Source organism: Neodiprion lecontei, chromosome 4, assembly GCF_021901455.1.
Source record: "Neodiprion lecontei isolate iyNeoLeco1 chromosome 4, iyNeoLeco1.1, whole genome shotgun sequence".
Classification (NCBI taxonomy): Eukaryota; Metazoa; Arthropoda; class Insecta; order Hymenoptera; family Diprionidae; genus Neodiprion; species Neodiprion lecontei.
This window is the reverse complement of record NC_060263.1, coordinates 10,019,759-10,034,801: the sequence shown is the minus strand read 5'-3', so window position 1 is coordinate 10,034,801 and position 15,043 is coordinate 10,019,759. Positions and strand designations below refer to the sequence as shown.

Sequence of the window (15,043 nt, the reverse complement as noted above, 5' to 3'; positions counted from 1 at the left end):
TGACTGACAGTACTGAAAATTCCCTACGACAGAGTCAGAGCTATCCATGAACTTGGAACCGCAAAAGAGATGAAAGATTGCTGACAGTACTGTCAGTCAATTTTCGAACACGGCCATAGTGGGCAAAATGCAGGGCTTGCCATAATACTTTTACGGTTGGCATCAGTGGAAAGGTCCTACTGTTACGTCATTGTTACGTTCTGGACGTGAAGGGAGTGTAATTAGACGTCGGCGCGACAGTTCCCGGAAATTCCAGTAGTTAGCGACTGGGATCCGTGGATGAAAACGCAGCTAGACGCACGGTCAGTAGTTTAGGTCGCCAAATACCAATTAAGCGTAAGAATGCATTGGACAACTCGGTTCAATTGCTTGTTTTAGAGAAACCGAGATTTATTCCTAATAGACGATTATTAATTATAATTGCTCACCTTTTAAAGTGTCAAACACCGGATGAGATGTCCCTCCGACGAGATAATGATGCTAGATGAGGGAACAGGAATTCACGTACTATTTTATTTGAGAAAACTAAGAAATTTAATTTTAAAGTATTTATTTGCACAATAGTTCGCTTACAAATGGAGGATGCCGGATAATTAATTATAAGTTTAAATGGAAAGATTGCTGGTTGTTCAGGCAGAACTATGTTCTAAATAAAATGGAGTATTGAGTTGCGCGGCAAAGAATACTCGTTTGTAATTTCTACAGAAGTTTTTGAACCCGTAGAGCATATGCAAATGACAAAGTACCGAAAACTTAAGTGATCTAAAAGTCTACAGGTGGGACCTGAGGCACGAGCCAAGAGAGCGTTGCACAAAATGCACGTTTTATACCTGGTAACATAGGAATTTGGAATGGAAAAAAAACAAAAGGATTATGCCACGAGATTGAAAGTAGCGCACTTAAAGTTTCGGGGCAACTTGTTTTCGGTCCGAAAAAAATACGAGTTCGATTCTATACGAATTATATGACAATGACTGGCAATGCAGCCGACGTGATGGGGAACTACACTGCCAACTCTTGAAGCTTGGTGGCAGCACCATCGTTGGTTCAAGATTCAAATACAAGCATACAATATTATGTTAAAATTCATTTTCCTTTATAGAAGATCTTTTGTCTTCACTTGGAGAAAAGCACCATGGCAAATTAACCTGTTTAAATTCTTCAATCGTTCAAACAAAATACTTTTTCATTTTAGAACATCGCAATTTCGCGACAAAGTATTCCAACGGTTATGTGCCAGCTGCAATCAGCTTGACAACTGTAGTCCCTATTATTTAAGATCTATGCGTAATACATACACAGAGTCCTATATGCCTGGTCTACGCTTAAGCTTTAAGTGGTGGTCTTGAAGTACGCCTCCATCAAAGCTGATGTGTAGTCGAGTTTATATGAACTTTAAGCGCCTCCCACTTAAATATTTTCTGAATCACACTTTAAACTCAAATTTCAGCGAAAAGTAGTGCCAACCGTACCGACATGACAGATATATTGAAATCTCGCGTGGTTTGAACTCGTTCTTTGTTCTTTGTGCTTTGTTCTTTTCTTCGGTCGGCATTTTGCCGTAACCAAGTTTGGTACATATTTATTACTTGAACAATTATTAATGTGAAAATATAATCCACGTTGAAGTATCACCAGGGTTTGCATCAAACAAAATGCCTTTCGAATTACAGATGAGAGATATGTTGATTATAAGCTATTCAAAAAATGGAAAATAAAATATAGATAGGTGATTATTAATTGATGAATAAAATTACGGAGAACATTGCATTATATTGCTTCATATATTGTATTACTGAGGTTATAAACACTAACTGACAGTTCTGAAGGTCTTCTTATTACTCCATTTGATGGCTACAAAGCCTTCTAATCTCCAAGTGCCACACAGTTCTGAGACACACTGTCTCCTTGCTGGAAAGCTCCCTTTGCTGACCATAAAAATCCAGCCACTAGTGCGCGTACCACCTAAGTCAGATCAGTAGCTCTGTTAGTTTTAGTTACACCTTCTACACTTTTTACACTTTCCCTAGGAAAGGGCACCTTCCATTGGCTAGATTCAGAAAAAGTGTAAAAAGTGTAGAAAAGAGTAACTAAAACGAACAGAGCCACGGTCTTACATACAGGTCTTGCGACTCAATAGAATTCCAATGGTAGAGAGTGGCTCCTCTGTTGAAGAAAAATCCAGATGGAGCTGCGATCGAGGGGTGCATCAACATAACCTACAATGTTTGAATAAGCCTTTGACGACTGACGTGCGTGTTCCGTATCGTGTTTCGTTCACAACACGGTCAAGACCGTGTCCTTGTCGCACCGGGCATCCCTCGATCGCAGCGACGCTAGCGGCTTGACACGTTAAGAGGCCCACGTCGAAACTCAGAGTCGCAAGACCTGTATGTAAGACCGTGAACAGAGCTAATGACTGATGTGCATTCGTGTACGTCCTCATTTCAGCTTATACGGTAGCTTCACGTAACCTCACATAGATTGGCACTTACCCTAATGCGATAGATTCAACAAGCAGAAGAACCTCAAATACGATATCGTGCTGCAATATTTAGTTGTATATTCCGTACCGAATATTACTCTTATGTTGCATGATATTGTTGTTTAAATTTTACTTTTTCCACAAATATGCCTACTATTAGTGTGAAACGTGACTTGCTTTTCAAAGCATTAGGAAGTACTTACAGTAAGTTTTTAGATGGAAAGGGCGGACCTTGACGTTTTAGTATCTAAATATTAATCATCAAACTGGTATTTTCAAAATTGTTCATTGATATTGCTGAAAGCAAAGATTAATTGAAAATTGAACTGTGTTCTTTACGCTGCACTCACATACTTTCATCTTTTTGTATGATATTATTACATGTAAACTACAATTTTACATGTCGTTCCTATTTGTCCACATAGTCTCTTTGTTGCAGTTTTTGCTATCGAGTCGTTTATTCCATTCCATTGCAGGTTGTTTAGTTCCCAACAACTGAAACACAATGCTTTGATCATTATAATTTTTTGATAGCTATAAATTGTGGCCTTTTATACTTTCAGCTGACGATGAATTTCAATCGTTATGTTTCAAATTTGGTCTTGAACTGGACGAAGTGGTAAGATCTTTTTTAATGATCACAAAAATTATTCAATATTATTGTGTCAGAATGTTCAATATGTGTCATATTATAGTTTTGAAATACAATGGCTGTTCTGTTTTGAACGATCAGGTATTTAAAAATTGAACACATAAACACTGTAGAGTACTTACAGAGAGGATTCAAATTTTGGTATAGAAACAAAATTTATATAACACAGTGAACCGTAGTTTAACGTAGTAAAACATGTATGATATAACATATGCACATGTTTTAAATGATATCTGAAATCATTATTTCTTGCGAAATAAGATTATCGTCGTTTAGAACACATTTGCATATTAATGTCTTGACATATTTAAATATTTCTTGAAGACCCTCATAGGTGTGTACATAAATTTCATAACGATGTAGATATTAAAATTACCCGATTATCAAACTAGCTTAATGTTAGCTGATAATTATACAGAAGATTATATGTACATAAAAAATGTTTTTTCTCACATCTAGACTACGGAAAAGCAAATGATAGCGAAAGAACAAGGCTCCGATCATGGTGCAGATGCTTCGGATGAAATTATCTACAGAATTGATATTCCAGCAAACCGATATGACCTCCTATGCCTTGAGGGTCTAGTCAGCGGAATTCTTGTATTTTTAGAGAAGTATTAATCACATAGTACATACTATTTGTTTAGTTTTAATAGGCTGAAGTTAATAACATTACTGCGATGATCGACGTCTCGTGAAAATCCTTATGCCTGAATTTTAGGAATGTCTTTAATGCAGTAAACTGTAATAAACCAAAACATTCATATTTTGTGAAACTTGACTACTTCAAAGTCACTACATAATTTCTAAGTACTGAACTTCTCCTCGAATCGTTCATTACGTTAACATTACTAACTTCAGCCTCCATAATATTTACAAGCAGAATGTATACTTCATAGTATACACATTATTTTTGAGTCGTAATAATTCATCGATGCTCTTAAATTTAATTCACTATATGATTTCAATCGTAATAGCATTTTGCAAAGTAGTTTCATTCTGAGGTATGTAAATTACCAGTTACGTTTTAAGACTTGGTATTTATTAAACATGATTTGTTACAACAATAATAATTATTATTATTAAAAACAGTAAAAAAAAGAAAACGCGTGGTGTACTAAGTAAAGTATTTTTGAATTCAGCTTCTAAAGGAAGTACTCACTCAGCAAAATAACTAATTTCCTTAAAAACTTTGAAATGTGTAAAAATTGAAGTCTAAATCAAGGTACAAGTTGCAAACTTTGAAGTCCTATCTGATAAATTTCTGGCTATTTGTGACCAAAGTTTCTTAGCTAGATTATAAAAAAGCATTCCCAAGGTTTAAAATTACCACAAAGTATGTGAGTTTTAAAATTGCAATTGTGCAGCTGAAAGAACCGATATACAATATGAAAATTAGAAAAAAATACGTTCTAGACTAGGATTATTCGAATAAGAATCACTCTTTGGTGCAAAAGCTTTTTCCTTGGCTTAATTAATGCTTGACATTATCAATTATAGTTAATTCAATGTTAATTGTTATTTCAGAAATCCACCCCCTCGATATACAGCACTTCTACCTAAAAGCAATTTACATCAAATTATCGTTACTCGAAGTGTGAGTTCTGTTTATGAAAATATTTACTGCTGCAAAAATGGCGCGCCAATTTATCATCGTGCTTCTTTTTGAACTCTTTCACACTGGAAATGTTATCTGTTGGCTTTTCTGTTTGGACAGACTCAAAGAATACGATGTTACGTTGTAGGAGCCATATTAAGAGATATAACGATAAACCAAGATTCCTACAAAAGCCTTATCGATTTACAAGATAAGCTCCATCAAAACATTTGTCGCAAACGCAGCCTTGTGGCAATAGGAACTCACGACTTGGACACAATTCAGGGTCCTTTCACTTATGATGCTAAACCTCCGAAAAATATTTCTTTCAAACCGCTGAATCAACAAAAAGTATACACAGGAGAGCAGATCATGGATTTGTATGCTGTATGTAAATGCGACATGTTTGAGTTACATCGTATCATAAATTCATGTATTTATATGTCTCTTATTCAGACTTCATTATTCTCTTCGAAAATTTTATGGAAAAAACATGTCTTATTCGATAGACTTGATGATTAGGTAATTAACAATGGAACCGTTTCGAACTTTGGAAACTTATAAGGCTTATGATAATGCTTGTGTGATCACAAATTTTGTTTGAGTCATGCCGCATTACGTCAGTTTTCTTTTTCGTCCATCCCTAAGGTAGCAAGATAATTTTTTTTTAATTGTATTTGCCAAACCCTACATTTTCACTTGCAGAACCACGCACAGCTCAAGCAATATTTACCAATCATAAAGGACAGTCCTGTGTATCCGATTATTTATGATAGCAATGGTGTGGTATTATCATTGCCGCCGATAATCAATGGAGATCATTCTAAGATTACTCTAAACACTAAAAATGTTCTCATTGAATGTACAGCTACGGATCTTACTAAGGTAATTACGTTCAGCTTTGTATCACATGCTTAATTTAAAAATGAATTTGAAATCTTTTACCAACATGTCAGTTTTTGCACCTTTATTTTCGTTTAGGCAAATATAGTCCTGGATACACTGATATGTATGTTTAGTCAGTACTGCAAAGAAAAATATACAGCTGAAAAGGTGGAGGTGATATATCCCGATAGGACGAGATTCCAATACCCTAATCTCAGTTATCGAAATGAAGAAATCAGTCCAGAAAAAGCCACTGGCTATATCGGTATTAGGTAAGTTATTACAGTCATTATTTTTCTACTTATTAAGATCAAAAAATAAACGTCTCATCCATATTAACATTGATGTATGCAAACAGTATTGTCTTTTCAACTCAATACAGTCTGACCCTGTTGCAAGGGTAGAGGCAGCGCCACTGTTGTCTAAGATCAAGATCACAGGAGGACCAATTGAGTAGTCTGGCGCAGTTCCACTTAGGAACTAGTTTCTCCGCATAGAAAGCCTTGCTTATCAACTCTTAACGTGTACTCTTCAGGAGAATTACATAATGGTTATAGTCAATTTAAGAAATGAATTAGTGCTACAGTGCGCATTTGATAAAAATTATTCTGTTCACTCTGCTAATCGAAATGAGGGAAATTAAAAAAAAAAAAGATTTTTACAAAATATATTGATTTATTTGCATAATGCACTAAGTTTCTCTTGCATTTCCTTCGTACTCACAATCAGGTACAAGTAAAATGTTATAAAAATATCAAAAAATCTTATAAAATATTAACGACACTGCAAAATTATTCACATTGCACTTCATGAAATACTTACATTCTATCGAAGATGATCAATGATAAAGATCACAGAAAAATCAGTACACCAATAACATCAAACAATCATTGTGTACACACTGGAAAATATTGCACCTCTAAATCTCGAGGCATATACTTTCACCCAAATGCCAAAACTATACTGACGCTTGACGAATGACGCACTGTGCTAGGGGAGAGAAGGAGTACCTTGAGCAGGATAATGAGATAAGTTCAATTTTCATGTCATGGCTGAGAGCAACTTGAAGGTGAATTTGTCTAGGATCTTTCTATTCCTACTGTGCGCATTGAGGGTGAGAAATTAAAATTGATACATTTCAATAATGCTGATTACTTCACTGAACAGTTATGACGGTACACTTTAAGCACAATAAAATCAAACTTACCAAACTAGACAGTATAAAATCATCACAGATCTGTTGCAACAAACGAAAATCTCATCTCTATTATTTTGCTTGGACCCAGATTGTGTAATGTGTTATTCATTTCTGAAAAGCATCAAAAGTATCGCATTCTTTTTGCCGTCAACATACTTAAATTTTCTTCCCATTGAGTCATGGAGAGAATGAATATTTCGAACAGCAATTGGAATACTTTTATAAATATTTAAATGAGTTACAACAGTTTATCATTTTTAATTTTAATTCACACTTAGTAATTTCAGTATATCATCGGTTAAACCCTGTTGAAAATGTATTGTGCCGTGGATGAGATTTATCATATGATTTTAAGGATATAGATTTTATAATCTTTTTCGTTTTTTTCTCACTAAAATGTTAACAATAAATAATATTCACGAAATTATTTCACTTAGGAAAACGTAAACCGTTAACAAATTTTGTACTTTCAGAGAAACGCCAAACAACGTTGCACAGCTTCTTTCTAAAATGTGTTTGAAAACCAAAGTTGAAGACGACAGGTTAATAGTTGAAATACCTCCCACAAGGCATGATGTCATACATCCTTGCGATATCTACGAGGATATAGCTATTGCCTACGGCTACAACAACATAGTAAAAACATTACCCAAAGGGTTGACAATCGCAGAACAGGTGAAGCAAGTATTATATTATCCATACGAAAGAAGACCTAATATTACCTTTCATTCCGGAAACTAATTATACTGTTATATTAGTTTCCACTAAACAAGTTATCTGATCAACTGAGAGAAGAAGTTGCTCATGCTGGATTTACAGAAGCTTTGACATTTTCCTTGGTATGTATCGTCGCTACTTTTGAAAATCCTTTCACTTGGCCTCTCGTCATCTGAAACCTCTTTCTTCATTATTGTTTCTTTATTATGTACTCCAATTCAAGTGTTCTCGAGAGGATATATCTGAGAAATTGAGACTTGGCATCAAGGATGTACCAGCGGTCCATATCTCTAATCCAAAGACACTAGAATTTCAAGTAGGTATCATTTAAAATCACAAACCTTTCGGTTTAATAATTTAACACAATTTTAAGCAATACATGTTCGCGACCCAATTAAATTGATAATACGATTAGTTTTTTAATGCTTGCATTATACATTATGTTTTCTTTACAAACATTGAGTACATCCAGCCATAAAATATTCAACTAACTGCGTTTAGGTAGCTAGGACCACATTACTACCGGGACTTCTGAAGACTTTGGCTGCTAACAAAAAGATGCCGTTACCCCAAAAGTTATTTGAAATATCCGATGTAGTACTGCGTGATTGTACAGCGGAAGTTGGAGCCCGTAATGAAAGACGAATTTGTGCAATCAATTGTAATAAGTTTGCAGGCTTCGAGATAATTCATGGTCTTTTAGACAGAATTATGCAGTTACTTGAAGTTCCATGGAGTACAGCTAAAGATTCCAATGGTTACTACTTGCGTGCTGCCGACGGTGAGCTATTTCGATACTTTTTAGTTCTGCAATGATGTATTTCTAGTATCCGTTTCAATGCCATCATCTCAGATCAAGTTTAGCATATTTGCTTTTTCTTTTAAATTAAGTTTGTCATTACTACCCGTAACTGTGTTCTAAGGGGGGAAAAAAAAATGGCTGGACCAATGAATGTTTAAATTTCATCAAATAGATCTGAAAATGTTTGTATTTGTTAGACAAAAAAATAAGCTGAAACTGAGTATTTTCACACATAAGAGTCCAAAGTTTGATAGATTCTCTGTAAAGTACAGCTAAAACTTTATTTCTGTCAAGTGTCAGATGATCCAGTCGTGCTGATTATATTAAGTATTAAGGTTTGCTTAGAATAGTGATATGGTAATCCGACAGACGCAGTTTGTCAAAGAAAAAATTCGAGAACGTTGGAAAAAACTGCAATGTTAATACCAACGAATCTCGATTCAACATATTTTCATTCGTACTCTACTTTTTTCTAGATCCAACTTATTTTCCACAACGTTGTGCAGAAATTGTGGTTTTTGGTGAGGTGATAGGTAAGATGGGAGTGATTCATCCGACAGTAATTTCGAATTTTGACCTTAGCCTGCCTTGTTCGGCGATGGAGATTAACATCGAACCCATGTTGTAACTGTCATACTGATCATTGAATAAAATGGGTTGATTCAGAGTCGAATATCTGCTTCCTCAAATTTGCCCTACTTCCTGATTCGACTCAGGAGTATTTATTTTCCATTACGTAACGAAAGAAAACGTCCACCAATGTTCCTATCCCTTTAACGAGAATAAGTTGGAGCAATTTCACATGCAATTTCCACATGTTATTTCGCACAGAACAAGTTTCCATGCCTGCTGTAAAATGATCATGTTGAAAGTTAGTAACGATTCGTGCTCAGGAAAAACAGTTATTGCGGGATTTTGGAACTGTTTGAAATTCAGTAAACCGTAATCAAATAAAAGATAGTCATAGTTTGTTATCTTGATTCCTTGAAAATCACTGTAAAAATAAGAAAATAGTGATTTTTTCCCAATGTTTTCGTTCCTAAAACGTTGCTAACTTCACCTCGTGTAAAATGGAGGAAGATAGGTGGCCATGCTTCACACAAGTAATCAGATTGGCATGCGAGGTGCTTTGCGTATTGTGTATAAATAGAACACAGGGTGAAAGGTATGATTTGTTAATTTTACGGCGTTAAAAAATATCACGATTCCCGGGAATTGACCGCTGAAAATCGTCGGCTAACATGTGCACACATACGTACGTACATACGTGTCGAGCGGCGTGCGCGACATCCAAAAGCAGAGTACGGAACCACGTGCGTAAAATTGTGCCAACTGAAAACCTGGATCGGGAACATCGGGAACTTTCGCAGCTCATAGACGGAGGAATAGAACAGCAGTTTGAACCATTACGCAGGGATTCAATTTTGTTTCTAAGGTTATTACGAATGTAGACGTATGCAGAGGCACGGAAATTAAGTTGAAGAATAAAGAAAAAGAAAAGTACAAAGCATAATAAAAAGGCCAATGTACAAAGAGAAGAAAGACAAAGTAACGAATCAGTCCGATTTGTTACGCGGATCTTCTACTGGATTCAGAGAGTTTTGTACGCACATGGATAGAACGTATCGAACGGAGTATGCAAGGTATTACCGTTCGCGCGTAATAATGAATATTTAGAGTAGCGAAACTTTTGTCACGCAGACGATTGTTGCCGCGAGCCCGCGAGGTGACGTGCGTTACGGGAATATGGATCTGCACATACGCGTACGTACGTAAGTCAAGAAACGATAGTTGAAGTTACGCGCCAACAGATAGCGACTGCGGTGAGTTTTTCGGCCGAGGCATCCGGGAGTCGGGACTCGCCATAGTAGACATGGCGGGTATTAGCTTACGTGAATGACGGCGATTGCGATAGAAATATTCACAAAAATCAGTGTTCTATGTGTGTTTCGCGTAACGAGAACGGTAGATTGGTGTCATATGATTTATCGGGAAGGTAAAAATGCAGAATGTAGGACAAGGAACAACTTCGGATAGCCAGAAACACGAAAAAGCGAACGTCGTTCATCACGACATAGGAAAAACGTCGACTCCCCAGTCTTCGAACTCCAGCCCTACGAAGTCGGAGACCGAGACGTTCTCAGAATTACAGCCCCGCTTTATGACAGACTCGTCGGAGAGCGAGGAGGATAGCGTTTCAGAGGTAAATCCACTCCGGGTCCTCGATATATTACTGTTTAGGATCTAAACGCAGATTTCATCCTACGTCTAATATGTGCGAGGGGTTGCCCTCTCTAGTGCCACCAGTGTGCCAGTCTGCCACTATCCGCGAGCGAAAGACAGGGAGAGACCAGGTTTCAATGAACTTCGTTACAAAGCGACCATCTCGCCGCGTACCAGCACCGTTTAATACCTCAGGAGACGACGAGAAGTGCGATCGTTCGAGCCAGCGCGTTTTTATCGCCGAAATACGAACGGATTTGTGTTGCGAAGTTATATAACTCGGGATATGTGCTTTAATAGCAGGCTAGACGTCAGTGGAGTATGTGCGCGGTATTGCTGCAAGTGGCCAGTTTTTTTTCTCCATTCTTATTTTATTCATTTTTATTCTCATCCTGTTATCTTCGATCCTCGATTGAATTTTTTTTTTACGTATTTTCTCACCAACTTCTCTCTACCGACGTCTGGTACGTCGTCGCGTACCCGCATCGTTGTGTTCACGTAGTACGCACGAATATGCCCGCGTGTGCGTGCGTGTGCCGTGCATGCCTGTCGGTGGTAGTCGACTACGCTGTTCTCTGTTCTAATTTTTATTATTTTTATTTTTTATTTTTATCCTCATCTCGAGTAGCTGATTCTCCTTTGCGAGTATGTGTTTGCATACACGTATGTATACATACATACATCTACATGGAATGTATGTATACATGTATTTGCATCGAAATATTCTCTTTGACTTCCCCGTCCTTTTCTATCTCTCCTTCCTCCTGTTTGTCCTGCCAGTCTCTCCGTCCGTCCGTCCGTCCAACCGCCGTCGGCTCGTCCGTCGGTCCCTCTGTCCGTTCGTTCGCCGTCCGTCTGTCCGTCCATCCGACTGACTGACTACATGCTTCGTGTCTTTGCGGAGAGTTGTTGGTTGCATCTAATGCCATTCACCCCCGTATAAATTTCGGCAGGTTCGCTCGTACGTACGTCGTATGTACAGTAGTATTAATCCCGTTCCTGTGCCATAAACCCTAGTTCGAGAATGTCGTGCAACTCAATTATCGTTAGTTCCTCGGTATATCGTCATTGTGCAAAATGCATGCTCGCACGCACACACATGTGGATACGCTCATATCTATCTATCCGTACTTACGCGCGAGAGCGAAATAGATTATAAGCTAACAAACCAGCCGCGGCAGCATAATCGGAGTACCTACCTAGGCATCGGTATTAACCAATTAGTAGCTAGCAACACTGCAAAGCATCGAGTAGTAGACAGCCTAGTTACATGTTATCATACGTGTATATTACTCCTCCACGCGCAGGGCACAGAGACGCAGTCGGCACACGGCGTGGTAGAAATTCTCGAGTCTGAGATCTCATTTCCTAGCTCTGCGTCGCCGTGCCTGCACGGATATTCACACACGTATTTACCGTACGTACTTTTACGTTTCTAATGCCTGTGCATCATCTGACAATCGAGAGAAAGATCGACGGTGTATTCAAACGGTGATGCGTCCGAATGAGTGAGTAAGTGTGTGAGTGAGTAGTGAAAATCGTGAACTGAGAGTTCTTTATCTTATTCTATACCTCTAAAATGGTTAACGAGATCCAACCGAGAGCTCGCCACCCGTATCAAATGATTCACTGTACGAGTAATCCGCAAGGTTGCTTTTCTCGCGGAATTGAGTAATTTCATCTTAGTCTCCCTCCCTATACCCCCCCCATTTGTGCGCGGACCCGTGCGAAATGAAAACTTTGTGCGAAAGATAAGAAAAGAAGAAAAAAAAAGCATAGAATAAAGGAAAACAATAAAAGATCACGTGAGGATATATTTGTTCTGACTCTGTGTCAAAGCGAAGCTGATAAAAATAATTAGTCTCATCGCAGTGATATATTTGGACAAAGTGTCACTTCGGCTCATTTATGTGCCCTGGTTATACACCTTGCAATGGTAAATGGCTGCACATTGTTCCAGTCTATCCACCAGCCGACCATTTGCTGCTCTTCGATACGCGCAACGATGGTCGTCGTCACTTTCACCTGTCTATTTTCCGTCGTGTGTGCCTAAAACCCTGCGTCGTGCTTCGTTGTTTTTACATTGCTGATATTTGCGTATAGATTCCTACGTAAAAAACTACGTAGATATAGGCGTAATCTGACTTTTTATCAGACTGCTTTTTTTTTTTTGCGCTCTACTCTTTATTCTTCCACGCTGATTATGACTAACTTCAGACAACAGGGATTCAATTTCACTCTATAAAATTTAGGTCTGGGTTTTGTACCGGAATCTATAGAATTGCAAGCTTTTATTGGTGGTATAAATTTTTGAAAATTCGACTATTTCAGTTAACGTTCTAGGCAACACGATATTTTTCGGCTTAATGTTTGCTGCGCCTAGTTTCGTAGCTCCGTTAGTATACATAACCTCAATTTTTATTTCTGGCTAGAATTCGTTTTGCGGTCATTGTAATTTATGAATTATTCCTCTCTGGACGAATATTTTATAAAGTGAATCAGGTTGGGTGATTATTTGCATATTGATCGAAGAATCGGATGAAAAATTCTGCACTAAATTAGTATGAAATATCAAGCAGCGCTGATACCGTTGTACTAAACTCAGTGCACAAAGTTTATTTTGTATTGGGAATTTGTAGCCTCGGTTTGGATCAAGACTTATGTGTCATTCTTCCAAAAATTCATAGCTTATTTACTGTAATCTATCGTAATTTACCAACTTGTGATATTTGGCAGGTTGAGGTTAGTCTCATTAACATGTCGAATCATTAAGAAACAATATCCATATAATATAACTTTGACGCGAATTTTTAAGTTTACAAAATTTGTGTCATCCTGCTCTATCACTGATAATAGAATTTCCGATAATTCTAAATTATTTGTCAAATATCAATTTTTTCTAAAAATACAGTATCCCAATGCTGAACTTGAATATCACAATTTTAACCCTAGACTGGTATTCCAAGGTAACTGTTTAACCCAGCGTTTTCGTTGGCAAGCTTGCTTTGTTCAACTCTTCAAGCATTGTGACAACTTTAAACGCACTCTTCACTGTTTTACATCAATCAAAACTTGAAGAAATACATATCGATCTCTTTTTCAATGTGTACAAAACAGATTGGCGAGTGGATAAAGTTTGTACGACAATTAGAAAACAAATGAGACAGTAAATTAGGTACCCCTAGGATATTTACCAGTGTAGGGTCAAGAGGTTAGAGTTGATGGTATTGTAGTGGATCAAAGTCGAACAGAATTTTTAAAAACCCATGCATCACAACTTGGAGATTTATATTGCAGGATAACGAGCTTCCGTCGTGTAATTCCCGTAAATATAATCTAATAAATTTCTAAACCACGCAAAGTGCATGTGCTAAGCGAATCAGTGAAAATTGAACAGATATTTTTTCGAGACGTAGGTTACGTTAAATTTTGCTGAAGTTTTTATGTCCGGTTCTCCCGAAAAATATGAAAGCTTAATCACAAATTTTGAAAGAAATTCGGATGGTCAGAAAAACTGCTATTGTTTTAGAAATTTCATTTTCAAGGTGAGGATTCATTTAGATCTACTTGAACTTGCTTATAGTCTTTGACCTTTGTTCTCGCTTCACCTTACGATCGTTGCAAAATTTTTATGAAACTACATCTACTTACTGATGATGCTAATTTTGATTAAATTGAGCAATAAAGCCTTATAAATATATGACGCTGAAACTAGTACGTAATATTCATCAGTTAATTCGTCTGGATGGCTTTTAGGGAGTGAGCAAACGATAAAATATCAAGAAATATGTTCGGAAGAGTTCGCTAAGTATTCCACTCAAGTTTCATCGTTTGATCGTCCCCTAGAACATTTTCATCCGTATTACCTGTCACTTTCAGTGTCATTATAAATATAAAAGTATCATAATTAGAATAATAATTAGTATCCGTCATGTTAATAAATTATTTATCTGAAAGACACTTAAGCCTGCTAAATAGATTTTTAGGAAAACTCGTTATTTCACTAGTCTAGGATCGTCTGAAATTTAGTGACTGCAGTAAAACAAAGCTTACCCAGATATTTTACAAATTCAATTCTTTCAAAGTCATTCTGAAGCTGCAAAGTATTAATATAATGCAAAAGTTATTTACTGTTGAAGACATTTTTTTGTGATCCTAACAAAGACACTGACGACAGCAATCTCAGGCGCATCAAAATCTTTCCAAACAATGCGGATGAAGTTACTAACGTTAAGAGCAATAATGCATGTTTAGGAAAAACTGCTACTTCGCACATTTAGGATTGTCTGAAATTTAGTAAATCATGATAAACAAAACATACTCGTATATTTCAAAAAGTCGACTCCTTGAAATTCATTCGGAAATTGCATAATAATGATGTTTTGCCCTGACGTTTCGTGACGTCAACGTTACTAACTTCAGCCTCATCTCAAGCAACCTTTCTTATATCACACGTCAATATCTAGAAATTCATGTTTTTCATA

General features: G+C 37.0%; 2 protein-coding genes across 12 annotated transcripts in view; both read left to right on the top strand.

The window, feature by feature from the left end:
• The first annotated feature begins 1,959 nt into the window (after positions 1 to 1,959).
• On the top strand, positions 1,960 to 9,009 carry LOC107224577 (phenylalanine--tRNA ligase beta subunit). 5 transcript variants are annotated; one of them, XM_046738235.1, is made up of 13 exons: positions 1,960 to 2,097; positions 2,405 to 2,434; positions 3,049 to 3,104; positions 3,597 to 3,751; positions 4,665 to 4,734; positions 4,855 to 5,121; positions 5,440 to 5,619; positions 5,716 to 5,891; positions 7,291 to 7,492; positions 7,576 to 7,656; positions 7,758 to 7,850; positions 8,036 to 8,315; positions 8,813 to 9,009. In XM_046738235.1, the coding sequence occupies exons 2-13, from the start codon at positions 2,416 to 2,418 to the stop codon at positions 8,962 to 8,964; spliced, it is 1,731 nt and encodes a 576-aa protein (XP_046594191.1). In that variant the 5' UTR covers positions 1,960 to 2,097; positions 2,405 to 2,415; the 3' UTR covers positions 8,965 to 9,009. The 5 variants fall into 5 exon arrangements, with proteins under 5 accessions (XP_046594191.1, XP_046594190.1, XP_046594192.1 ...); XM_046738234.1 differs by having other exon boundaries at positions 2,405 to 2,459; XM_046738236.1 differs by lacking the exons at positions 1,960 to 2,097; positions 2,405 to 2,434 and adding an exon at positions 2,261 to 2,390.
• Positions 9,010 to 10,190: 1,181 nt separating this feature from the next.
• The window catches only part of LOC107224575 (ankyrin repeat domain-containing protein 17), a 46,037-nt gene continuing 41,184 nt past the window's right edge, over positions 10,191 to 15,043 (top strand). For all 7 annotated transcript variants that reach the window (XM_046738229.1, XM_046738231.1, XM_046738226.1 and 4 more), the window contains exon 1: positions 10,191 to 10,539. In XM_046738229.1, coding sequence (XP_046594185.1) covers positions 10,339 to 10,539 — 201 coding nt within the window. In that variant the 5' untranslated portion in view covers positions 10,191 to 10,338. The remainder of the gene's footprint in view (positions 10,540 to 15,043) is intronic.

Excerpts from the sequence above, each read along its gene's own strand:
- LOC107224577 (XM_015664679.2), top strand. The coding sequence starts at position 2,632 with ATGCCTACTATTAGTGTGAAACGTGACTTGCTTTTCAAAGCATTAGGA. Across the intron at positions 3,105-3,596 it reads GTCTTGAACTGGACGAAGTG|ACTACGGAAAAGCAAATGAT; the intron begins GTAAGATCTTTT and ends TCTCACATCTAG. Across the intron at positions 3,752-4,664 it reads ATTCTTGTATTTTTAGAGAA|AAATCCACCCCCTCGATATA; the intron begins GTATTAATCACA and ends TTGTTATTTCAG.